Consider the following 25,354-nt stretch of genomic DNA (forward strand, 5'->3'; position numbering starts at 1 on the left):
GTTTGTCCAGATCTGTGCAATCTTTTTTAGGATACCAAAAAGAAGGTAGTATCATCATTTTGGACACTTACTGATTTCCCCAGCTTGTGCTAAGACCATCAATATGGTCATTTTGAATCTATCAACAAAAAAATGGCACATTTGGTTTCTACTCCATAAGGGCCTATAAACAGCTCTGGGGAGGAAAGAAAAGGTCACAATGTGCAAGGAACACATGGAGGACTAAGATGAGAATTCCAGTGAAATGTAATATCAAGTATATTGTAGATGTGAAAAGAGCAGGACAGAACTAATTTGCCACAGATGTGGCACAGTAGAGCTTTGAGAAGGGTATGGCAGCATTTAGCTCACCAGCATTAACAGAAGTGAGGAGAAAGGATGGAATTCCTTACTTATCAATGCCCTCACCCCCAATGGAGTCTTCTTCACCGAGACCTGGCTCAACTGTGCCTCCGCACCAAACATCACCAGGGCCACGTCCCTCAGCTACAAGATTGTTCACCGAGACCGCATTACCAAACACAGGGGTGGAATCGCAGTCATCCACAAGGAATCCGTCCACTGCACCACCACTACTGACGACAACATCGCGTCCATGGAACACCTCAACTTCCAGCTCAGAATAAATGGCAAAACAACTATAAGAGGCACCTTGGCCTACAGACCTCCAGGCCCCACCCCAGCTTCTGTAATGCCATCCCCAAATTCATCGCCCCTAGCCATCGACACCAAACACTGCATTTTCCTCTGAGACCCTAATTTGAACCTCGACGACACCAAGACAGTCAACCTTCTGGACAGCATGAACAACATCGGCCTCACTCAGATAGTCACCAACCCCACGTGTGTAGCAGGACCCACGCTAGATACGATTTTCACCACCAGCAAGAGTCAAAAACAGCCACACAACTAGCTCCCCTGGACAGGCCATGCAATTTTCCACTTAACCTACACAGCAGCCCCCAGGCAAGTCACCAGACCGGTCAGAACCTCACACCACAGCTGGAACAGAGCATCAGAGAGCCAATGGACTGAAACCCTCAACCCCACCCCTCAACACCTCTAAAAAGCCATAAAAAATGCCACCACTTGGATCTCCAACTGCGCAGACAGAGTCGCTCCCAGCAAACCTTCTAAACCCAACAGAACTGCTAAGCAAGCCAGCTGTTAAACCCCGCAACAAAGACCCTCGTAACTCAACTGCAGACAACTAGAAAGGAAATGGCTAATCACCAAGGAGCCTATTGACCGGACCACCTTCAAGACATCACTCAGCCAGTACCACAGACTTGTGAAAGACACCAGAAAGAATGCCCTAGCCATTTGCATCGAAGTCCGCTCCAACCACAACAAAATACTCTTCAGCATCGTCATGGAGTTCTCCAGCTCCTCAGCAACTGAAAACATCATCACACTCTCCCAGTAACTCTGCGACACCCAAGCTGACTTTTTCCATGGCAAAATATCCACCATCAATAGGAACGTCAAAACCCGACCCACCACCGCCAACCCCCTCAGCCGCCTAGACACCTAAAACGCCCCCGCCAACAACAGGATCCCCATCCAGAACCAATTCACCACACAGAACACCTACACCTTGCAATCCGCCAACTCTGGGACTCCCACAGACCCCTGCCCACACCAGGTATTCAACTTCCGCAACAACACCATCAGCAGCAAGCTCAAAGACATACTCAAGACATTCATCACATGAGCCACCCATCCAGAGGATTGGAAACACGCCAAGATCCAACCCCTCCTCAAGAAACCTTCCGCCGACCCCAATGAGCTAAAACACGGACTCTCTGCTCCCCTTTCCTGCCCAAGTCCTCGAAAACTCCAACAACCAGTAACTCACAGAATACCTAGAGAACAATGATCTTTTGCACACATCCCAATCCGGATTCTACTCCACCACAGCACCAAAACCACCCTTATCACTGCCATAGACAAAATCAGAACCCTCCTTGACCGAGAAGACTCAGCCGTCCTGATCGAACTCTGTGACTTTCAGCACGGTTTCCCACCACATCCTGATCAAGAGGCTTCATCAGATCGGTATCCTGAGAATGCCCGCAAATGGATCGCATCTTTCCTCTCCGGAAGAAATCAGAGGGTCTTCATCCCTCCCGTCAACTCCGAGCCAAAGAGCATCATCTTTGGCATCTCTCAAGGATCATCCCTCAGCCCCACCCTTTTCAACACCTACAGGACATGCCCCCCCACACCCCAGCACACACTGTCAGTAACCACAGACTGAACATCATCTCCTAGGCAGAGAATGCCCAGCTCATCCTCTTGCTATCCAAAGACCCTCCACCACTAAGGGAAACGTCCACCTCCGCAGGACCAGGGTTGCCAACTGGATGTAAGATAACTGCCTTGGACTCAGCACAGACAAGAGAAAGTCCTGGTCTCTGAGAACTCTGCCTCATCGGGGGACAACTCCTGGTGGGGCACCAACCTAGGACCTCTGCAGACCCTCATGGACCTAACCAGAATCAAAATATCATCTTGGAGAGTGAACTCACCATGAAGAGCCAGATCAACCTAGTCTTCTCTGCATGCTTCCTCACCCTCCACATGCTTTGAAACATCTCCAAATGGCTTCCAGTCTCAACCAGCCAAACCATCACACAATCCATCCTCAAAATCCACCTGGACTATGGCAATGCACTTTACACGGGAATCACATCACATCCCCTTTAGGAGACTTCAGACCATCCAGAACTCGGCAGCCAGACTCATCTTTGACCTCTCCAGACAGACCCACATCACACCCACATGAAAAAACTCAGCTGGCTCCCCATCCGCATAGATGTCAATTGAAGATTCGGACGCACGCCGACAAAGCACTCCACAAGCAAGGACCAGCGTACTTCAACCACCACCTGAGCTTACACTTACCCTAAAGACCCCTGCACTCTGCCTCATTTTCCCTCGCTCACTGCCCCCTGAATCCACGGCAGCAACAGCAGAGGTCGTTCCTTCTCCTACCTCCCCGAGAAGTCCTCCCAGACCACCTTCGGACCTTGCCCTCCCTTCAGGTATTCAGAAGGGGACTCAAGACCTGGCTTTTCGACTGAACCCCTGACCAGCCTGGACCTTGCCTCTGGATACTCTCACAGGTGATTAGTGCGCTCTACAAATCCGGTTTGATTGATTGGGTGGCCAATTCAGCTCACCTTTGTAGAACAACAGAAGATCTAAGGGAGAATCTTACAGAGTGGAGCTTACCTGCATGGGAGGGCGGGAACGTGACTGAATGGCACTCATGACGGCTGGATCTTCCAGGTCACTGTCAATCACAAGCTTACGCAGACTCTGGGCTAGGTTTTCACCTCGGCCCCCTAGCAGACCTCCGGACTCCTCACGGATCGGGACACTTCCGCTCTTCAAGGTGGGAGGAGCCATGACCTCCACTGTTGAAGGCTTATCCTCCATCTCCGCCATCCTTTCGTGTTCCTCGCGCCAGTCGTCATCTAGAAAAGAGAAAAAGAAGGGTGAGAGTTTCCTTTGGTGGTGAAGAGAGGTGGGGGTGAGAGGGTAATTATAAGCTTTGCAACAAAACCTCCATACTTGAGACCCTACGGGTATGTAGCGCGCTTTACAAGTGTCACTGATTGATTGATTGATACTAACACAGATGTAGCGAAAACTTGTGGAAGACCAGTCACAGTCCAATGTGAACCCCATTAGCCTATTCCAGCACAAAGAGAACAATGAGATAACCAATGCGACAAGTGAAGACAAACAGGATAAAGAAATCTGACTGAGCATCTGAATATAGCGCATAACTTATGTCTTCCAGCCTTTGTACCCTAATAGTTTCATACAAAAGTAGCATAGAAATTACTGGTTTTGCACTGTTTGTTCTCTGTTCCAGCACATTAAGTTTGCATGAATGGGACTAACAGAGTTTAATCTCCAAGTGACTAACAAACTAGCAGTAATCACAAACCAACAATTGGGATAGTTCTCCAATATTTACTAGCAGAGTCTATCTATGCTTAAATGAAACTCTGGAAGACAAAGGAAGAGATGGTGGAATAGGCATGTAAACCCTCTTCTAAATACTCTAAAAGATTCAAGCATGGAGGTTGTGGTCTAGCTGTCCAACATGACTAAAGGGTCGCACGGCGGACGCAAGCATCTGGAGCTGAGCACTGGGCGTTGCTGTCTCCCCGTGACCAAGACCTGGCGTTCCTGTGATGCAAGCGGCACTCAACAGCATTGTGGTACTGAGGGGCGGTGCAGCGCCCTTGGAGAGCCAGGCAGTCGTTGTGGCAGTGCACGGGCCGACTGAAGAACTTGTCCTCGCAGGGCTCCATCTCAAAGCAGCAGACCAGTCCTAAGATGCTTGTTTCCGGTCCAGGGAGGACCTGGCTTGGTAGTTCGGGCTGGACTGTTCACATGAGTCACAGGGTCAAAACTGATTTGCATATGGCCAGGTCTAAACTGGGGTGGCGGAGTGAACATAAGAATTATGGATTTAACCCAGATCTCTTGACTGGGGGTGAATGTTTTGATTTGTTCTGCATTCCATCAATCAAGTGTGTGTCTTTTGCTTTCTCGCCCTAAGTGCGCCGTGTTTGCCAAGATGTGGGTCCGGGCTCACTGTGCCACTGGATTCAAGCTATGCTGGCTGATGAGGGGTGAACCCCCGAAATTGGTCCTAGGATGTTTGTTTCCGGTCCAGGGAGGACCTGGCTTGGCAGTTCGGGCTGGACTGTTCCCATGAATCACAGGGTCAAGACTGATTTGCATATGGCCAGGTCTGGGGTGGCATAGAGTACAAAAGAATGATGGATTTAACCCAGATCTCTTGACTGGAGATGAACGTTTTGATTTGTTCTGCATTCCTTCCATCAATTATGTGTCTTTTGCCATGTCAAAACACAGCAAATGAATGGCTTCAGGGGGCCAGGGTTCCAGGCCGCGGAAGCTGGAGGGGGCCCTGGGGCACTGCCGGATAGCGCAGCCCTGCTGGCGGTGACTATGTAGTCCAGAGATATGCTAGAGGCTAGGATTGGCACTGTGGGCTCAGACGTGACCTTAGTGAGACAGGCTCTTCGCAATACAGTGGAGCGCATCGCTGAGGCTGAGACCAGGGTCTATGGCGTTTAGGACACACTATCTACTATTAAGGCTAAGTAGACACCTTAGAGATACTGACCAGGAGCCTGGGCGTGTGTGATGAAGATGCGGAGGGGCGTGCCCGCAAGAATAATCTCCAAGTCGTGGGTTTTCCAGAAAACTACCAGGGTGAAGATATAGGGAAAATCCTAGCTCGCTGGCTCGCATCGTGGATCCTATCAGACGCCTTATCTCCCCGTTTTGTGATTGAGCACCCACAAACACCTACTTCAGCGGCCAACTACGGGAGCTCGGCTGCGAACGGTTATTGCCAGGATCAGAAATTACCACGACTAGGACACTATCTTCAATTTGGCCAGATCTTAAGCATGGATCTGAGACCTTAAGATCCCGTACATGCTCCTGCTCCTGTTCCAGTATGTTCTCGTTACTTTTGTAATCCAGTACTGGGTACCTAGACTCAGGACTGGAACCTTTATCCTAAACAGGTAAGTAATTACGTTTTTACAATTTTTAAGGAATATTTAAAGTTTGCAAAAATCGACACTTAGAAGAAATTTCACAGAAAAACAATCAATGATTTCCTATAGAAGAAAATTGGGTCACTGGTAAGTACGGTTATGAATATTTTTCAGGCTCAGTGCTGGGCACCAAGAGCACTGGGAGCTCACCTAATAGCAGGCGAGTATTTTCGTTTTCGTTACTCGGCTGATTTTTGGTGAATATTTTAAGTTTTGAAAACTCCACACTTAGAAGAAATTTCAGAAGAAACCAGTCAATGTTACCCTATGGAGAAAATTGAGTTATCGGCTTGAGGTAAGTACTCGACTGGCAAAGTTAAGGTCCTTGGCACAGACTCCGGGGTCTCCCAGGGTCAGGTAGGTACAGTAGTTACACCCTCAGCGGCACAGGAGCTGGGCTCCTGGTCACTTGCTCAGGGTAAATGGGGAAGTTGATAGGTGCAAAGGACACACTGCCAGGGTCACTCGGGCGGCTGGGTGCTGGGTGCTTTTGAGCCGTCGGGCGCTCAATTGATTTCGATGAGAAAGCTCCAGTTTAGAAAAAGACTGCAAGCTCGGGGACGAAGATTCTTCAGGTGCCACCACCACTTCGAGAGGTAAGTTGGGTAGTTGGAGGATAGGTAGGTACCCAGGAGTTGGGCATAGGGGGCTGCAAGGCGCCAGGGTGCCTTTTGGTGTCTGGAAATCTTACCCTCTGTTGATCGCGGTTGGGGGGGTACCTGGTTCTGAGGCTGCAGGCATCGTCAGGAGCATCGAGGGAAGTCCTTGGGTGCCAGACTCGGGGTCACAGTCGCCGGGAGGTCGCCTTCGTAGTCTTTGTTCACTCCGGCACAGGCCAGGCTTGGCGGATGCAGAGTGTGCAGGGTTCGCAGTTCCGGGCTGATGCCAGGGATTAGATGCTGAGTTTGAGCAGAGCCTCTGGTCATGGCAGTCCCAGGTGCTTAGAGCCAGAAGGTAGCCAGATCCTCTGGGGTTTGTGAGGTTGCTGGCCACAAGAGGTCCCGGGTTGCAGCAGGAGCAGGTTCCAGGGTCGACAGGCCGGTAGGGCTGGGGGCAAAGCAGTTGGTGTCTTCCTCTTCTTAGCAGCTGCAGGGCAGGTCTGCTTTCTTCTTGCTCTTCTTTGTATTTCGGAATCTGGAATCTGGGGACGGAAAGTTCAGGGTGCCCCTAAATACTAGATTTAGGGGCATTACAGGTAGGTAAAGGGCAGGGACCAATGGGTCCCTGTCCTGGGGTGGGTACACCCCCTATTCTGCCACTCTCCTGTGGGAGGGGGGCAGTCGCCTAGTCCTGATTGGGTAGGGCCTCCCATCTTCAAGATGGCGAGCGCCCGGAGATGTGCTTCACCTCGCCTCCCCCACCTGAGGGGTGGGGGTTGGCAGGCTGGCACATCCCCAGTCCTTATTTGGGGTTTCCAGCCAGGCTTCCCTCCAGAGAGGGGGTTGCAAGTGGCCTGGGGAAGCTCACAGAGGCGGCATGCCTTTGAAGCTTCCCCCTGTCCATCCTGGGGGAGGAGACCTAGCACCTCGCCCAGGAACATAGGCCCTGGGCACATGTTGGCAGGAGTCCAGGGCACACTCAGTCAAAGTACATTCAGCAATTCAGCAAAATGTGGGGGCATACCATGCAAGAAATATGGCACTTTCTCACAGACACCTGAAGCCACATACGCTGTCACCTCGGGACTCAGACTCTTCTTCGGGCGAACCCAACAACTGCTGAACAAACAGAAGGAGAAGCGTAGGCATCGTTCCTGGTCATTGTGGTGTTCTAAGCCAAGCAACAGGGAGCAGACAGAGAGCCCAAAAGGATAATTCTTTAGTGTTCGGATGGCGGGCGCCACAGCTCTTGGGCCATGAGGCCCTTGTTTCCCTCAAACTCTGCAGCATTTGGGGAGGAATATTTCCACATGTGTTTCAAGGGCTGGATAGCCGGTGAGGTTTACCTAGTCCTTCCTGGTTTGGAATTATGACGTTGGGGTGAGTGGGGATCCATTGGTCGGACACCACCCCTGCCTCCTGTTGGGGTGGGTATGGAGCTTCCACCACAACACAGTTTTGAGCGGGGAGGGGGAATGTTTTATAGTTATGGTTTACTTTCGAACTCACTGCGTGATCTGTGTATTCCAACAGTGCTACTTCTGTGCTAAAATGACCAGTAATGTTGTAGAAGCCGCCTCGGGTTGACTGCGTATAGTGAGTTGGAATGTACAGGGAATGTTGGATAAGGTAAAGCGTGGGGGGCAGTGCTTCGACAGGCAAAACACTTGGGGGCGGATATCCTGCTCTTACAAAAGACATCTTATGGGTACCAAGACCCCATGTTTGACTTGTTATGGGTACACACAGGTATTCCATGCAGGTTGTACAAGGGGCTCCAGGTGGGTGGCCATTCTGATGCATTCTGATGCACCGTAAACTTCCCTTCACATTGGTGCAGCGGTCGGCAGATCCACATGGTAGGTATATCTTGGTTCACAGGACGATCAATGGGACACAGGTAGTAATCGGCAGCATTTATGCACCTCAGTCAGAGTTATGTGGTGGATGTGTGGGGTCACTTGACAGAGGTGTTGGCGGTTGTTGGTGGGGAGTGGAGCGGTGTATTGTATCCGGATATAGACAGATAGCGGGCCTCTGGGGTGCCAGGAAGCATAAGGGAATCCTGCCTGAAATCACTAGTAGAATTAGTGGGGTGGGCGGACATTTGGAAGTCGCATCACCCTAACGAAGCAGTTTACTTTATACTCCCAGCCCCATGAGTCTTTCCCAGGCTTGATTACATCTTCATTCCGTGTGGCTTTGCACACAGGGTATTAGAGGCCATGATCCATACCCCGTCGCTATCTGGCTCGTGATCAGCCCATGCCGGCCGCCGCTCCTGTGGTGACTGTCTCCATGGCATCTACAAGATCAGTCCTATTGAACCCACATTCATAAAGCCTTGACTGATTACTTTACCTTTAATATTGCCACAGCCCCTTCGGTTAACATCCTGTAGGAGGTAATGAAGCCCCCCATCCATGGGGTAGACAGTTTTTGTGCAGCAAAGAGACGCAAACAGAATTTAATATGAGCAGAGGCCCGCAATATGGAGCTGGAGGGGCTGGGGCAGACGGAGGCTGGCAGCTGGGCACGCAGGCAACTGAGCCTCACCCAACCGCAATATCAAGGGGAATTAATGGAGGAGGCACGCTGCGTGTGGCTGGCCACTCAGAATCGCATTTATCAATGGGGCGATAAATTAGGGAGATTGTTTCATAGACTGTCTCAACCGGCCAAGACAATACCCATATTCCTGAGATCTGTGGGGTAGATGGTGTAGTGCTCACTGATCCGGCCGCTGTGGCAAGCAGGTTTGCTGGGTTCTACCAGACATTATACGCCCAACGGGAGGTGCTTACAGCCTCGCAGATCGTAATATTCTTTGAGGATATGCCCCCGAGCGTCCTGTAAGCTAAGGCTCGGGAATCCCTGGAGGCCCCTCTCATGGTTGAGAAATTGACAGCTGCATTGTCAGAGGCCCTGGGGGGCTGTGGGCCCCTATGGGTTCCCACCCAAATTCTCTAAAGCCTATGCGTCTTTATTGGGTCTGTATTATCTCGCAACAGTTCAGGCAGCAGTCGAGAAGTCTTGCATGCCTGCAGACTGGAGACATGCTGAAATAGTGGTGCTTTTGAAACTGGGTTGCCCACCAGAACAACATTCTTTGTACCGTCCGATCTCCCTACTAAATACGGAGGTTATGCTACTGGCTAAGGCGCTGAGAAATAAAGTAATGTCCCAAACAATGGGGGACCTAATCCACCCTGATGCCCAGTGGGCACGCCCGATATAGACAATATATTTGATTAGTAGTATGCATCTTTTCATACTTCTATGTCGTCTGAACCTGGGTCCGTGATTCTTGGCTTATCTCCAGCTACTCGATACAGACTTGACAGCATCGGTGCAGGTGGCAGGCAGCATCACGCCCCCATTTCCTGTCTGACGTGGAACCCATCAGGGATGTTCCCTGTCCCCCTTCCTACTTGCTCTTTCCATCAAGCCTTCAACCACCTGGGTTCGTGTAGATGCTTTGGTATGGAGTTTTGAATGGTCCATGGAGATCTACGGCCACATCGCCCTGTACACAGATGTCATTCTTTCTTACAGACCCCCATAGATCGGGTCCTAGGGTCCTCCAGATAATGAAGATATTCGGCGAGACGTCAAGCCTACACATGAATGTGGGAAATCCACTATATGGCCACTGAGAGGGACGTTCGGCAGCGGCAAATGGACAGCAGAGGTTTCCACAGCCACAATTGGCCTGCAGTACCTAGGTGTATTCCTGTCCAATAATCGTCTCCTGGGAGCACCATTTGGCATCCATGACTGAGAGGGTAAAGGGTGAAATAAAATCATGGGCGGGTCTACCACACTCTCTCTACGGGCGTTCAGTCATTTTTAAGATGGTGTCTCTTCCCCGCCTACAAAATCACCCCTTTCCTGTCCCCCTGTTGTGATTCAGACAGATAAATGCAATGCTGGGACTGTATTTGTGTGTGTATGTGTGTAGGGGGGGGGGGGGGGGGGGGGGAGGTTGCGCCTAGGGTATCCCTGCGTGCCTGTTTTCAATCAACCCATTGCGGAGCAATTGCAGCAGCAAAGTTCCAGTCCTATCATGCAGCAGCACGCCTTTTAGTGCTGAATGAGTGGTGGTATGACTCCAGAAAGGACTCTGCATACTTGGTTAAGCACTGGCTCTATGGAGCTGGTTCTGTATATACTATACCTAAGTGAGGTATAGTGTGCACAGAGTCCAGTGGAACCCAAAAGGTACGCAGAGGTAAAGTAGATAGCACCTCACTCTATTTGTGGAAGTGTGGTCGAGCAGTAAGGCTTTATCAGAGGACAATGTTAAGCATTTGTTGTACACACTCAGTCAGCAAATGAATTCACACACTCAAAGACTGAACTTCAGACCAATTGGTTTTGTATAAAAATACTTTTAGTTATTTTATTTTCTAGAACCAAGCAAGCCTGGCATAGGTAGGCAATAAATACTTTACAGAAGTAATGCAGTTTGTAAATAGTTTGAATTGCATTTGTAAATGTACTTTGATTATAGTAGTGTTACTGATAATGCAATGCTTTTCAGAATACAGTACATATACTTTGTATAGGATGATTGGTAAAATTACAGGTAAGTTACTTTTGAGATTACTTTTCTTACACAGTGCAGTATGCCTGGACACTGCACTGGGACATTTCCTGTAAACAGGTAAAAGCGTTTTTGTTAATTAGCACAGTTTTAAAGAATTTCTTTAGGTGTTCAAACTCCAAACTTTTCATAGAAAAACAGTTAATATTATCAAATGGAGGTAAATAGTGTTATCGGTTTAAAGGCAAGTACTTTGTTGTGGGAGTTGGGGTTCTGGGGTTAGACTCAGGGGTCCCCCAGGGTCAAGGGTGCACTCTTGATGCACCGTCAGCAGCACTAGGGCGGCTGGGTACAGAGTGCTGATGCCCAATGTTATCCAATGGGGGATAGGGGGCCTCCGGTTGGTGGCTGCTGACGAGCAGGCCACTGGGTTGCGGGAGCAAAGCTGCTGAACTAAAGCTCAGGGCAAATGGGGGTTGAGGCCCTGCACAAAAGATGAACCCTCTGCGGCACTGGGGCGTCCGGGTGCAGAGTGCTGTTATGGCGACAGAAGTCCTGTAGCTTTCAATGGGGAGTCTCCGGTTTGCAAAAGCACTGCAGGCTCGGGGACCACCACTTTTAGAGGCAAGTTGGGATCTTCTTACCAGCTCCTGGTCGCGGTTGGGGAGGGGCCCTTCCTGTTTGAGGCTGCAGGTGTCAGCTGGAGGCAGGTCAGGGGTCGCCGGATCGCAGGTCAGGATCTCTGGGGGGGACCTCCTCTTGGTGTTGGGCCAGTGGAACTCAGGTCCTGGCCTTCGGGTGCAGAATAGTGCAGAACTGGAGTCTGTCTCCTGTGAACACCGGATTTGTTCAAACAACAGAGTTTTGGGGATTGAAGGCAGGCAGATTCTCTGGGTTATTCAAGGTTGCTGGCTGCAGGACACACTGGGATTTCGCAGGAGCAGGTTTGAGGTGGGGACAGGCCAGTAGGGCTGGAGCCAAGTCAGTGGGCATCCTCCTCTTGTTAGCTTCGGCAAGGCTGTTCGGTCCTTCTTTTCTTCTTGCAGGTTCTTGTCTGAGGAAGCAAGGTTCAGGGGTGCCCCTAAATACCAGATTTAGGGATGTTACAGGTAGGTAAAAAGTTCCCACACCAATGAGTCCCTTCCCCACCCCTTATTATGCCACCTTCCAGTGGGAGGGGGCATAAGCCTTTCCCTGGTTGGTAGAGTCCCCCAATCTGTTGTGCTTCACCTCGCCTCCCCCACCTGAGGGATGGAGTGGCAGAAGTGGGCACACCTCTCTTCCTCACTTGGGCTCTCCTGCCCAAAGTAAAGGTCAGAACCAGTGGGGACCAGCTGTTGAAATCAGCAAGTGGCCTGGGGAAGCTCACAAAGGCAGCAAACCTTTGAAGCTTCCCCTTCGTGAACCCGGCCCATCCTGTGGGAGGAGGCTTGGCACCTCGTCCCAGGATGTGCATTGTTTCAGGCCTCCGAGAGCAGCAGGCTCTTGACCCAGGGGTCCAAAAACAAGCCTGGTGGTGGCAGTTGAAAGCAGCCACTCACCCTGGACACTAGTGGTAGGTTGTTTTTCAAGGGGCATCTCTAAGATACCCTCTGTGTGCATTTGTCATTAAATCCCACACTGGCATCAGTGTGGGTTTAATGTGCTGAGAAGTTTGATACTAAACTTCTCAGTTTCCAGTGTAGCCATTATAGTGCTGTGGAGTTCGTAATGACATACTCCCAGCACCATATACTCTTAATGGCAGCACTGCACTTTCAATGTCTAAGAATGGACAAAGACACTATAGGAGTACAGGGCTCATGCACGTGTAACCTCACCACAGGTATAGTGTACCCAGCTAGAGGGGTGACTGATCTATGCCAGGGCAGTGGGTTGTAGGCATGGCACACAGGGATGTGTGCCATGTCGACTCTTCACTTGGTTCTGCACCAAAACACGCAGCCTGCAAAGGCAGTGTGTGAGTGCAATGGTACAGGGCCTCTAAGGGTGGCACAATAAGTGTTGCAGCCCTTAGAGGTCTTCCCTGTTCAGTGCCCTGGGTACCTCTGGTACCATTTACCAGGGTCTGACCTGTGGGCAGAGATGCCAATTGGGTTTTGATTTTAATGCAGGTTTAGGGAAAGAACATAGGCACTGGGCACCTGTTTTGCAGGAGCCCAGGGCACACTCAGTCTAAGCACATGAGCAGTTCAGCAAAAGGTGGGTGCTACCATGCAGAAAGAGGGCACTTTCTCACACTGGTTACTGGGGGACTCTACTCTATACACTTACTTGTATGGCGGGTCATTTCACTTCAAATACTTTATTTCGGTCGATGGACCATAAAAGTGCCAATGCAATAAACTAACAATACATTAAAACAATCCACCAGTACACTTACTCAATAACTCAGTATCCTGTTTTACTATTACAATTTATGCACCAACACCCCGTTATATAAACAAGAATCACAACAGTACATACAAAACGCCATGTTAAAAATGTATACAGTGTTGTGCAAGAATAAAATTAATGCATTTCATATTTGTAAAACTCTAAAAGAGCGCACTTTGAAACCAGATATAAAATGATTAATAGAAGGTGGTCCATGTCCTAAAAAAAGATAATTTTTTTTAAATCAGCTTTGACCTGTGGGTTAATATTCAGAAGTGTTTTACGCACACACTGCATGGATGATAAAAAACGCAACACCATGAATACAATAGGCGTTTGTGTGTCGTATTTCAACAGCCTAAATGCCTCTACACAATGCTTTATCCCCAGATTTCTGCATAGATGAGTAAGCCAGTATCAGACTACAGGAGGTAGCTCATATACCCTATAGAGCCAGCTATTTCTTCAGTTTCTACTTCTCTACCATCCATTCTGCCATCTACCATTCTGCACACTAATTGTTTTGTTTTTGCGCCCTTCCCTGTCGTTGTATATACTTCCTCACGTGTCACTTGCAACGTTCACTACTTCACGAGCACTTGTACACAGTATCACACAGGTTACATGCCAGTGAATGTAACACAGTGCTTTTTCATGTCTTTCTTCTAAATATATGAAGTAATATATACAACAAATTTTTGTTGTCATTCTGAATCATTTTCTCCCCGTTTACCCCTTGTGCTCCTAGCAATTAATTGTGCTACTGATAAAACTGACCATGAACTTACACCCTTAGAGACACTGTTAGATGAGTCAGACAATGGTGTCTGGATTTTGCATAACCCGGGCAGAAAAAGAATACACGCAGCTCCAACTCCTCTACATTGATACAGGCCGGACAGCCTACGGAGAGTGTGCCTGCCCATTTGTTAGAAAATGCCCGAGGCGGCAGGACCCAATGCCTGAATTGTATGTACAGTTTCCTCACTAGTGTGGGTTGTATGTCATCCAGGGCAGATTCTAGGATATACTGGTCTTTAATTCTCATGAACATAACTGTTAATGTACCTGTTGCTGAGCTTTCAATAGAAAGAGATTATGGGGCAGGCTTCATCAGGGTTATGCCATAGGCTTGGTCTACCCATATCCAAAAGTGCGTCCCTGACATGGGCTAGCCAAGGTAGTTTCCCAACACCATGCAAGCTCAAGACCTCTTTTAGCTCAACCATGTATACTGCCAGCTCTGGGGTTACCCATAAGCGGTGTCAGAGGGTTAGGGGTCTAAGAGCAGTTTCCTCTGCAATAGGCCTTACCCCTAGGTCCAGGCAGAGCGGTGTAAGGGGGAGCTGGGGGGAACGAAACAGCTAACAAAAAAGTTATTTCTAATGATATTTCTAAGAGAACAGTGCCCCCAGAGTTCAGCCCCGTACATTGTAGCACCCCTTGTTTACACTGTGTAAACTTCCATGAGGACCCAATTGGTTATACATGGAGTTCCTAAATAGCTTAGTCAGCACCCCCCCCCCCCCAATGGTTTGTGTTAACTTTAGGCTTCTTTTGTCGATTAGTGCCCTCTGATCCATTTTTTTTTTAGTTACAGTGACCCCAAGGTACTCGAATACAGACACCCTCAAGTGGGGTGCATTGCAGGCAGAGATTTGGGCGATATGAGCTTATTTAATTGAAGGCCATATATTTTGTCTTCTGGATGTTACTCTCGAGTCCCCGGCTATTACAAAAGGCACTGAAGTTGTCAAGAATCCTCTGTATGCTCATAGGTATTTTTGAGAGCAAGGGAGTATCAACCGCAAACATCATTGCCAGCACTTTACTATTCGCCATCCTGGGCGCCTCAATATCCTTCCCTGCATTCAATGTCTCAACAAGTGCATTTATGAATGGACAAAAGAGTAGCCGCGAGGATGCAACCTTGTCTTACCTCCCTGTCTATTGCTATAGGTGTGGTTAGTTCTCCATGTTAACCAAACCTGATTTGGGCATATTTGCGTACATGTAACGGCCTAGGAGTGTGGCAGAGATAGGTCAGGACACCCAAATCACTTAAAACAGCCTACAGTTTACCTCTTGGTACCAAATCAAATGCAGATTTTAGATCCACAAAGATCAAATGGAGGCCTCCACCCTCTATAATCACCATTTTTCCAATACAGGAGTTTGAGCCTGAATATTTGGTCAATAGGGACGTGTTTGTCCTAAAACCGGCTTGATATGGACTCAGAGTTTTGTGTTCATCCATCCAGGTCTGAAGACGGTCCAACAATACCCGGGTAAAGACTTTCTGGCTAAAATCGATTAAACTTATGGGTCTGTAGTTGACGGGAATGAGTGTTGACCTCTTCTTGTAGATCGGCAGGATTTCCGCTCCAGCCCAGGTTGCAGGGATCACCACTCCCTGCAGAACAGTGTTGAATAAGATCCACAAATGGAGGCCCCAAATGGTTAGCTCAATGCGAAAAAGATTCCCTGGAATCTGGTCTAACCCAGGAGCTTTTCACAGCCCATTTTAATTATGACACTGGCTATTTCTGCAAGGGTTATATCAGGGGACTCGGTCTCAGCATTCTGCAATAGAGTTATTTTTGGCTATAGAGGTACCCTCGACCTCCGTTCCTGCGTAAAGGGCCTTAAAACGTTTCTTCCAGACATCAGACACAATATTATGTTCAATGGCCTGCTTCCCTTCACTGGTTCTTGTGTTGCTGATATTCCAAAAATCCTTCAAGTTGTGAGTAGATGGGGCCTGTTTTAGAGAATACCACTTGTCCATCTCCCACACTTTTTTTGCTTCGGTGGTGCTAACTTTGTATAATGCCCTCTTTTGTTTGATTACGGGTTTATCCTTGGTTTTAATTGCATCTAGCAAAGCTAGCTTGGCCATCCGACAACTATTGGTGAACCAGGAGTGCTTTGCCTTTTTATGCCCTCTTGAGCAATTAGATGGAAAGAATATATCGGCCAGAGTGGATGTCAGCACTTCATGGGTTTCAGCAATACTCATAAGGGAAGTGAGTAAGCCAACACTGGAGATAGACTAATCCGCTACAAATAAAAACGGGATGACAGATTCATATTAGGAGGCCAGCCTATCATGGGATTGGGGTATGGCTGACCACTGAAATCTTCTTCTGTTGTTTTGTAAGTATGAGTCCGTCATCTGGAGGTGTTTTTGAGCCAGATACTACCTCAAAGATCAGCAGCTCCTTTTCCACAATCAGGGCATTATGATCGCTATCTCAACGGGACATAACAACAGAATCAGTCACCCTATACTACATCTGGTGTCTACCAGGATGAAATGTAGAATAGCATAATGTCCAATTCTATTGAAAGTAGGCTCCCTGGTGAATCGGATTTTGACAGGACATTTCATGCCCTTAGGGTGTGGTTTAGGGCGAAGGAGTGGAGCTGAAGCACCAGCGTTGTCCTGGCCCTGGTTGGTGAAATATTTGGCTCAGGAATTGCCCAGTGCAAATCTTCTTTGCTAGGGATTCCTCCATGAAGACCATTCAAGGGCTCAAACTGGAAGTTAAAATCTCCACCATTAACCAACCAAAAATTGCTGGGAATGGTGGATATAAAAGCAGATAGTTGGTCAATGGTCGGTGATTCTTGGCTGTTGCTTACGGGCCTGAAATAAACATTAACCAGACCGAATTCTGGTCTTTGATGTGAATGTAAGAAGAATGCACTGAATATCACTTAAGGAGAACTCCAGCTGCTTAGTTATACAGCCGAAATGAGAGCCTACCCAAATAGAGACCACCCGATGGCCTACCCTTGCCCCTGGTGATGGCGGGTATTCTAAATGAGAAAACCAAAACCGCTGGATAGCCTCTCTAGCCCAAGTTTCCTGAAACATGCAGACATCAAATTGGACAACAAATACCCCTCAGTCAGAGTTGTCCAATTTTTTCTGAGGCCAGCGACATTCCATGACAGGACCCTCTGCTTAGTTGGTTCTATACTGTATTTTATTATAATTGCATTTATATAGCTCTTACTACACCCGACGAAGCGTCCAAGTACTTTTTCGGCGAGTAGCACGCTACTCCGGGAACCCATAATATGTTTGACTGGATTGGGAGTCGGAATATCATCGCTGGGGGGGGCACATTTCTCTCGGGGGGTGTACTGCTCGATTTTTCCGGTCTTATTGTGTTGAAGGGTGATTTAGGTGACTTCAGTCTCTTTCCATTCAAGTCTAAGGGTTAGGGTAGTGAATGGAGCCTATTTACTAGGCACTTCGACATGATTCTGTGCTCTTCCCCATAGATCAGGGCTTGCACATATAGCCTAGGGGATAGATTCGTTAGTATTAGGGATAACCTGTCCTGTAGTGAGGGTATTTCATGGAGCCGTGCTGAATGCAGGCCTGGTAGGCCTTAAACGGGAGAGACTCCATCTTTCCTCCTGCTCTGGCAGCTTGGATGTTTCTAGGTCATAGGCAGTGTTTTAGTTAGGAGGTGTTATTCGCTTGGAGAGAACCGGTTCAGGCCGGCCCTTATCGAAGGATTGTATTTTTCTTCATGCCGAAGACACTACATCAGTCCGGCCGGCTGGGAACGTGTCCTTGGCACGGGGAGGTACAAGAATTTGGTGGGCGGCAGGTTACGGGCTGGAATTTTCCATGAGGAAATGCACGTCTATATTAGTAAAAGTTTGAGGCAGATACTGGCACTTGCTTCTAGTCCATAGGCGGCACCTGGCCGTTAGTAGTAAAGCTGCTACTTATTCCAGGGAAGACAGATGACAAACTTGGAGGTGGAGAAAAACCGAGAAATAGATATTCCAAAGAGAAGAGAGTAGTCGATGAGGAAGAGGTCCCAGTGACTTGGAGAGGGAGACGGGAGTAAACCCGTGATTGCGGAGGTGTGACTTCCAGGCGAAGCCGAGGCGCAGACGAGAAGGGAACCTAGATGACCATTGAGTGCAGGCTACATACGACCAAGGTGATGTCAACCCCTTACTATTAGAGTGTACAACTTAATCTTTCACTTTTCTTTGCAGGTTATGTGATATGTATTATGTTCCGTGAGTGTGCATGTAATAACTAAATAAAGTATTCAGTTTGTAGTAAAGCAATATGTGCTACGTGTTCTTGTGTAAGAGGGTAACCTATTCTTCTAGTCAGCTGTGACTTGACATGAACAGATGTTAATCCTGATCAGGTAGGTGGTAACTGAGTAAGGGAGAAAGGAGCCCTTCGAACTAGGGAACAAGTTGTGCTCAACTAGCTGTCTTTGTGTGATCTGATATATAGTAACACTGATGTCGTGGTAATTATAGGATGAACTCGTGCTAAGGCTGCCGTCTGGGCAGGAAGTCCTGGGTCCGTTTGGGACCGCGAGGCTGTGACTGCCGTCTGGGCAGGAAGTCTGTGGCTGCCGTCTGGGCAGGAAGTCCTGGGTCCGTTTGGGACCGCGAGGCTGTGCTAAGGCTGCCGTCTGGGCAGGAAGTCCTGGGTCCGTGTGGGACCGCGAGGCTGTGGCTGCCGTCTGGGCAGGAAGTCCTGGGTCCGTTTGGGACCGCGAGGCTGTGGCTGCCGTCTGGGCAGGAAGTCCTGGGTCCGTTTGGGACCGCGAGGCTGTGGCTGCCGTCTGGGCAGGAAGTCCTGGGTCCGTTTGGGACCGCGAGGCTGTGGCTGCCGTCTGGGCAGGAAGTCCTGGGTCCGTTTGGGACCGCGAGGCTGTGGCTGCCGTCTGGGCAGGAAGTCCTGGGTCCATTTGGGACCGCGAGGCTGTGACTGCCGTCTGGGCAGGAAGTCTGTGGCTGCCGTCTGGGCAGGAAGTCCTGGGTCCGTTTGGGACCGCGAGGCTGTGACTTGTAGGTCTTGGTATATATAGTAGGAATTCCCTGTCCTTAGGTGGTACATATATGTGGTTATTTAGGTGTAAATAGGCCCTAGGGAGGGGGTAACGTTCTGGTTTGGGTTAGAGAGGCTCTGCTGAGCGGGTTCTATCTGATCCGAAGACCCAAGCAGAACATTTGGCGTCACGAACCGTTTACGAAACCTGTGTGCGTTGTGGTTGTCTTGTGTTTGCTTTCGGCGCGTGCGTGGTTTTGTTTGCATTTTATTTTTGTATATTTCTGTGTATAGTTTTTATTTTTCTTCCTTCTTTTCTTTTTCTTCTTTTCTTCTTTTTCCTTTTTCACGATGTTTTCCAAAAGGTCTAAATCTACTTTTAAGTTGCCCGTTGATATTCCCGGATGGGATTCAACGCCTTATGAAGCCTTGGCCCGTGAGTGGGCTGATTCTACTGGTTTGAGTGAGAATTGGAATTCTTCTTTGGAGCTGGCAGAGCCGGCTAATGTGATTGCTTGTTTGCAGAAGGCACCCGTATCGAAGGGTGAGGAGATTCCCATTTTGGGGCGCAGAGGTTGGATTCTTTTGTCTGCATACAGGATTCTGCATGAGAGATTGTTGAAATTACAGATATCTCTTAAAGATGTGGAAGCGCACTTTGTTGAGATTCAGAATTCTCATACTTTGTTGCGGTGTCAAAATAAGTTGCTTGCTGATAAACTGGAGACTTACCAAACTATTGCCGAACGGGCGGCTGTGCGAATTGCTCGTTATAAATACAAGAACAGGCGCGGTCGGGTGTCGACGCGAAAGGTGCGTCTGGTCGTGGCGACAGCCGGGCTGGATTGGAATCCTGATGAATGGGATGGTAATATCTGGAACTCAACTGATTCTTGTTCCTCGGGTGAGGAGTCTACCAAGCGCGAGTCTTCTCGCTCCCGCCATGATTGTAAGTCTGCTTCTCGCACCTTTGATGGTGCACCCCGTGATTACGCTCGTTCTTCGAGTGGGATCAATGCTTCTTACACTGATTGTCCCTCTACGAGTACTGATCGGGCTCCTTGTGATGCTCGTCCCGCGGTTTCTGCGCATCCAGTTTTCCGTCGGAAGTTGGAGCAGTCTCCCAATGCTCCGCAGGGTATTTCTTTGGACTGTTTAGAAGACTTTACTCAGCAGGAAATTAGTGATATTTTGCAGCGATTTCGGCAGCGAGCTGGTGAGTCCTTGCTCACATGGATGGTGCGCCTTTATGAACTGGGCGCTGCTGGTATTATGTTGGATACTGGCGATTGTTTAAAGTTCTGTTCCTTGAGTTTGGATTCTACTGTGCAGGATCATTTTCGTAACTATAATGGTGTTGGTCAGATTTCTTTACTCCAATTGGCGACTGAGGGTTGTAATCTAAAATATCCTACTGAATCTGACTGGCCTGTGAATGACAAGCCGTGGTATACTTTGCGTGATGCTGCTCAACGGCTCAAAGAGGAGGTGATGAAAACGGCAATTTTTCTGGGTACTGCTGACAGGTTGCTTGATGGTTCGTTGACATATTCTGTGCGGAACCGTATCATTCGATCTTCCCCTGTTGCCTATAAGCAGGTCATGATGACTTTATTGATTAATCAGACTGGTAACGTGTTATCTACGGTTTTGGAATCGGTGCGCCAACTCGGTGAGTTGGGTGAGTGGTTTAAACCTGAACGTCAGTCCCGGCCTGACACTCGTACTCCTGGTGAAAATAAACTTACTAGACGTGATATTTTTTCTGGTCTTCTGGCTGATGGTGTGCGGAGGGAGGACATTGATGGTGAGACTACCGCTCGTTTGTGGGAGTTGTTTCGCAAACGTGGCTTGGATCGAAAGGAGGGTGCCCGGCGTGTTCGGACCACTGAGTGTGATCGTGGTGGTTCTGACGGTAGCGGTGATGACGACCGCCGTGGGCGCTCTGTTCATCGTGATGATCGACGTTCTGCACGTGATGTGTCCCCCCGTCGAGAGAGAGACAGGGAGAGAGAGGGGGAAAGAGAAAGGGGGAGAACTGACTATGTTCACAGCAGACGTAGAGATGATAGGGATCAATCCCCTGAGTTGAGGAGGAGAGAGGATCGTCACAGTTTGGTCGATCGTAACCCGCAGTACAATGCAGAAGATACGAATCCGTTCCGTACTGGGAATGGATATGAACAGGAGGTACCGATACCTAAGAAGCGTGAGAGTCTTTATCCTGATTTATCCTGGTATACAGAATGCAGTAAGAATGATTAGGAAAGAGGTCAAGCTCCGGTACACAGATGGGCTCACAGAGATAATAGACCCTATGTAGATATTGACATTTATTGGAGACATCGTAATATCCAAAGGGCCCGAGCATTGGTAGATACAGGAGCGGAGGCCACTCTTATTCATGGAAAATCGAAGAAGTTTAAAGGTCAGCCTTTTACTATTACCGGATTAGGTGGAAAAGAAACCCCTGCAGTTCAAACTTTGCTTGAAATGAGAATAGGTAGAATTCCTAGAAAAGAGTATTCTGTACTAGTAGTGCCACTTCTAGAATTCATAATTGGGATTGATATTTTGAGAGGAATGACTTTGCATCTAGATGACGGATGTTACCAATTTGGAACAACGCATTATATATCGTCCAGACCTATACGGGTTGGTCGTTTAAGAATGCCCCCCATACAAGTTCCCCATGCGACAAAAGTGGTTTGTCAGAAGCAGTATCGTATTCCAGGTGGTCATGAGGAGATTAGTACCACTATTCAGGAGTTAGTGGATGCAGGAGTCATAACCCCAGTTACTTCTGCTTGGAATAATCCTGTTTGGCCGGTGCGTAAGAGTGATAACTCTTGGCGCATGACCGTTGATTATCGAGAATTGAACAAGCACACACCCTCTTTGACTGTTGCAGTACCGGATGTTATTACACTAATTGAGAGAATCCAAAAGCATCCAGGTACATGGTAAGCGTCCATTGATATTGCTAATGCTTTCTTTTCAATTCTGATTGCCCCAGAGTGTCAGGAACAATTCAGTTTTACGTGGAACGGGCGTCAGATGACGTTTAGAAGTCTTCCCCAGGGCTATGTGCATAGTCCTACGATATGTCACCGGCTGGTGGCAGAGCATTTGGCTGAGGTACCGGTTCATCCCCAAATTCAGATATGTCATTATATTGATGATGTTTTGATCCAAGGCGAAACACAAGAGGAAGTTCAGACCCAATTAGACAGAGTCATTGAGTGCCTGCGTGAGAAAGGTTGGGAAATCAACCCAGATAAATTGCAAGGTCCGTCCCAGGCTGTAAAATTTTTGGGTATTAATTGGCATGAAGGGCACCGTGAAGTGATCCCTCAGGTTAAACAGAAGATTCTTGATTTTGCAGTTCCTAGAAATAGGAAAGAAGCCCAGAGCTTCATTGGTCTGTTTGGCTTTTGGCGCCAGCATATTCCTCATTTGAGTCAAATATTGGCCCCCTTGTACCGGGTCACGCGTAAAAAGAATGCATTTGAATGGGATAAACCACAGCAAGATGCGTTTAGTCTGGCAAAAGAGGCAATTCAACATGCTCTGGATTTATGGCCTGTACGTGATGGTGACGTGGATTTGAATGTGTCTGTACAGGGCCTTTATGCAAATTGGAGTTTGTGGCAGAAACAAGGCAGGAGTAAAGTACCGTTAGGTTTTTGGACCAAAAAGTTACCTGATGCTGGTGAGCGTTACACACCCTTTGAGAAACAGTTACTTGCTTGTTATTGGGCTCTGGTGGATACCGAGCAATTGACTTTGGGACATGATATAGTTTTGCGACCTGAGATTCCTATCATGCAGTGGGTTCTGAGTTCGCCGAAATCTCACCGAATTGGACACGCTCAAGAGGCGAGTGTGATTAAATGGAAATGGTACATACAAGACAGGGCACGTGTGGGCCCGAAAGGAGTTGCTTCTTTACATGAGCAGGTGGCGCGAGCGCCATCGACTGAGACTGAGAGTGAATGTTCCGTACCTTTAGCACAGGAGTCTCCTGTCAAGTGGGGTAAGCCTTTTGATGATTTGTCCGCAGCGGAAAGAAACCATGTTTGGTTCACTGATGGTTCAGCGAGGTTTATAGGGATGACACGGCACTGGAAGGCGGTGTCCTATAATCCGATCACACAAAAATTGTTGAGCACAACTGGTGAAGGTAAAAGCAGCCAATTTGCCGAGCTTTACGCTGTTTACCAAGTTTTGAAACAAGAGTTACCTGGTACATGTCATATTTTCACTGATTCTTGGTCTACTGCCAATGGACTGGCTGTTTGGTTGCCAACTTGGCATTCCCATAATTGGAAGTTACATTCCAAAGAATTATGGGGAAAAGAGTTATGGCAAGAAATTTGGGAGATGCTCCCACAGAGTACTGTTACAATCTTCCATGTGGACGCTCACACCCCGATAGATTCTCTTGACAAATTTTTTCATAACATTGCAGATGAGAAGTCTAAAATTGCTGAGGCAGTGGTGGACAGGCAAGATTCTGATATTGCGGGATTGGCGAAATGGGCACACCAGAAGGCAGGACATTTTGGAGAGAAGGCCACTAGCAGGTGGGCTGCTGATCGAGGAATTTATATTCCCTTAGATTTGATCAAAAATGTTATTTTACACTGCCCCGTTTGTCAGCATATCAGACGGCGTAAGTTGCCCCAAATTGTTAAAGGTCATCTACATCGCGGCAAACTGCCCGCTCAAATTTGGCAGATCGATTACATTGGTCCACTTCCCATGAGTAGGAATTGTCAATATGTTTGCACTATTGTTGATACATACAGTGGCCTGCTGGTAGCCCTTCCCTGTAAGCAAGCTACCCAATTGAATAACATTAAAACATTAGAATTAATTATGATGTACTATGGTGTGCCATTCCAAATTCAATCTGACAATGCATCCCATTTTCGTGGAAGATTGGTACAGGAATTCTGTGCGGAAAACAATATTGAATGGATATTCCATATCCCCTACTACCCACAGGCCTCGGGCCTGGTGGAGAGATTGAATGGCCTGCTAAAGGACCAGCTGCGTAAGTTAACGGATGACAAGTATAAAAATTGGCGAGATTTTTTGCCCCAAGCACTATTGATTTTGAATAATCGTCCTTTTTTAAATGCTGAATCTCCACTTATGCGTTTGTTTCCCCCGAATGCTGAGGCTATGCCTAATGAAATCAGAGAAACTGTGATGTATTGGGAAATTACTCCCGGAGCTTTGGCTCCATGTAGAGCGACCCCAGGGTCGGCAGGTTTAGACTTGCATGCTATGGATGACATGGTTATAAAAAGTAGAGATCGAGTCATCATAGAGACAGGTGTTGGTGTTCAGATACCACCTGGAAATTTCGGATTGATCGCCCCTAGATCGGGGCTGGCTGTAAAAGGCATTCAGGTGCTTGGAGGAATTATCGACAGTGATTATCAGGGAGAGATTAAGGTGCTCCTGCTAAATAGCAGTGAGGTTGACTTACTGATACATCGCACTGACCGAGTGGCTCAATTACTCATAATGCCTGTTTTCAGTGGCGTATTAATGAAAGGCACTGCTCCAACGTTGCTAACTGTACGTGGCCAGAAAGGTTTTGGCTCCACGGATAATCCTGGGGCCAGAGTTTGGGTGCAGTCGCCTAAGAATCCCCCTGAACAAGCAGAGGTCATTGCCACCGGTCAGGATAATACCATTTTGGTTATGAGACCAGGGAAAGATAGCTGGGAAGCGGTCCCGGCTGATAAATGTTATTTACGAGAATGATTAATGCCTGTATTTGGTTCTCTTTCAGATCATTCTTTGGATTGTTGCTGCAGGATGTGTCGGAGCCGGACTGTTTTCGGACTGGTACGACGAGAAAGGAGGGATCCTATCAACCCGGGATGAACTGGGAACCCGAGTGTTGCGTTCCTTCGCTGCATGGGATTCATCATCGAACTTTTGGACCGCACTCGCTAAGAGGGTGACTGACGCCCCTCACTTCTGTTTGACACCGATGAGATCTGTTCATGACATTCTGGCGACCTGCCTGGTTGCTGTCCCCGCCTCATTGGAAACTTTAACTCATATTTTTAATGTCTCGAAGGCCCGTCCCAATATTCTCCTGGGTGATTTTGCTACCCATGTATATTGCTCCCTATGTATTGAATTGCCGAACGAGCAAACGCCCATCCAGTCCCAAATACTTACTTATAATATCACACAAGGTGATTTGTGCTTCTTTCTTACGTGTAATCCTAGTGCGATCTCTGAATGTCTGCGCCTAAAACTAAAAGGCGCCACTTCGTTTACAACCCACGAACGGACTTTGTGCTTTCAAAGGACACCGGCCACATGTGTTTCAGTTCAGAACAATATGACTTGTAATAGTTTG

At 48.2% G+C, this 25,354-nt stretch overlaps 1 protein-coding gene across 1 annotated transcript in view; it reads right to left on the reverse strand.

Annotated features, from left to right (window-relative positions):
* Positions 1-25,354, reverse strand: part of PATL1 (PAT1 homolog 1, processing body mRNA decay factor) — a 278,312-nt gene that overhangs the window by 205,138 nt on the left and 47,820 nt on the right. The window contains exon 3 of the mRNA XM_085651893.1: positions 3,238-3,482. Within this exon, the coding sequence (XP_085508019.1) occupies positions 3,238-3,482 (245 nt within the window). The remainder of the gene's footprint in view (positions 1-3,237; positions 3,483-25,354) is intronic.

Source organism: Triturus cristatus, chromosome 4_1 (genome assembly GCF_964204655.1).
Source record: "Triturus cristatus chromosome 4_1, aTriCri1.1, whole genome shotgun sequence".
Taxonomy (NCBI): Eukaryota; Metazoa; Chordata; class Amphibia; order Caudata; family Salamandridae; genus Triturus; species Triturus cristatus.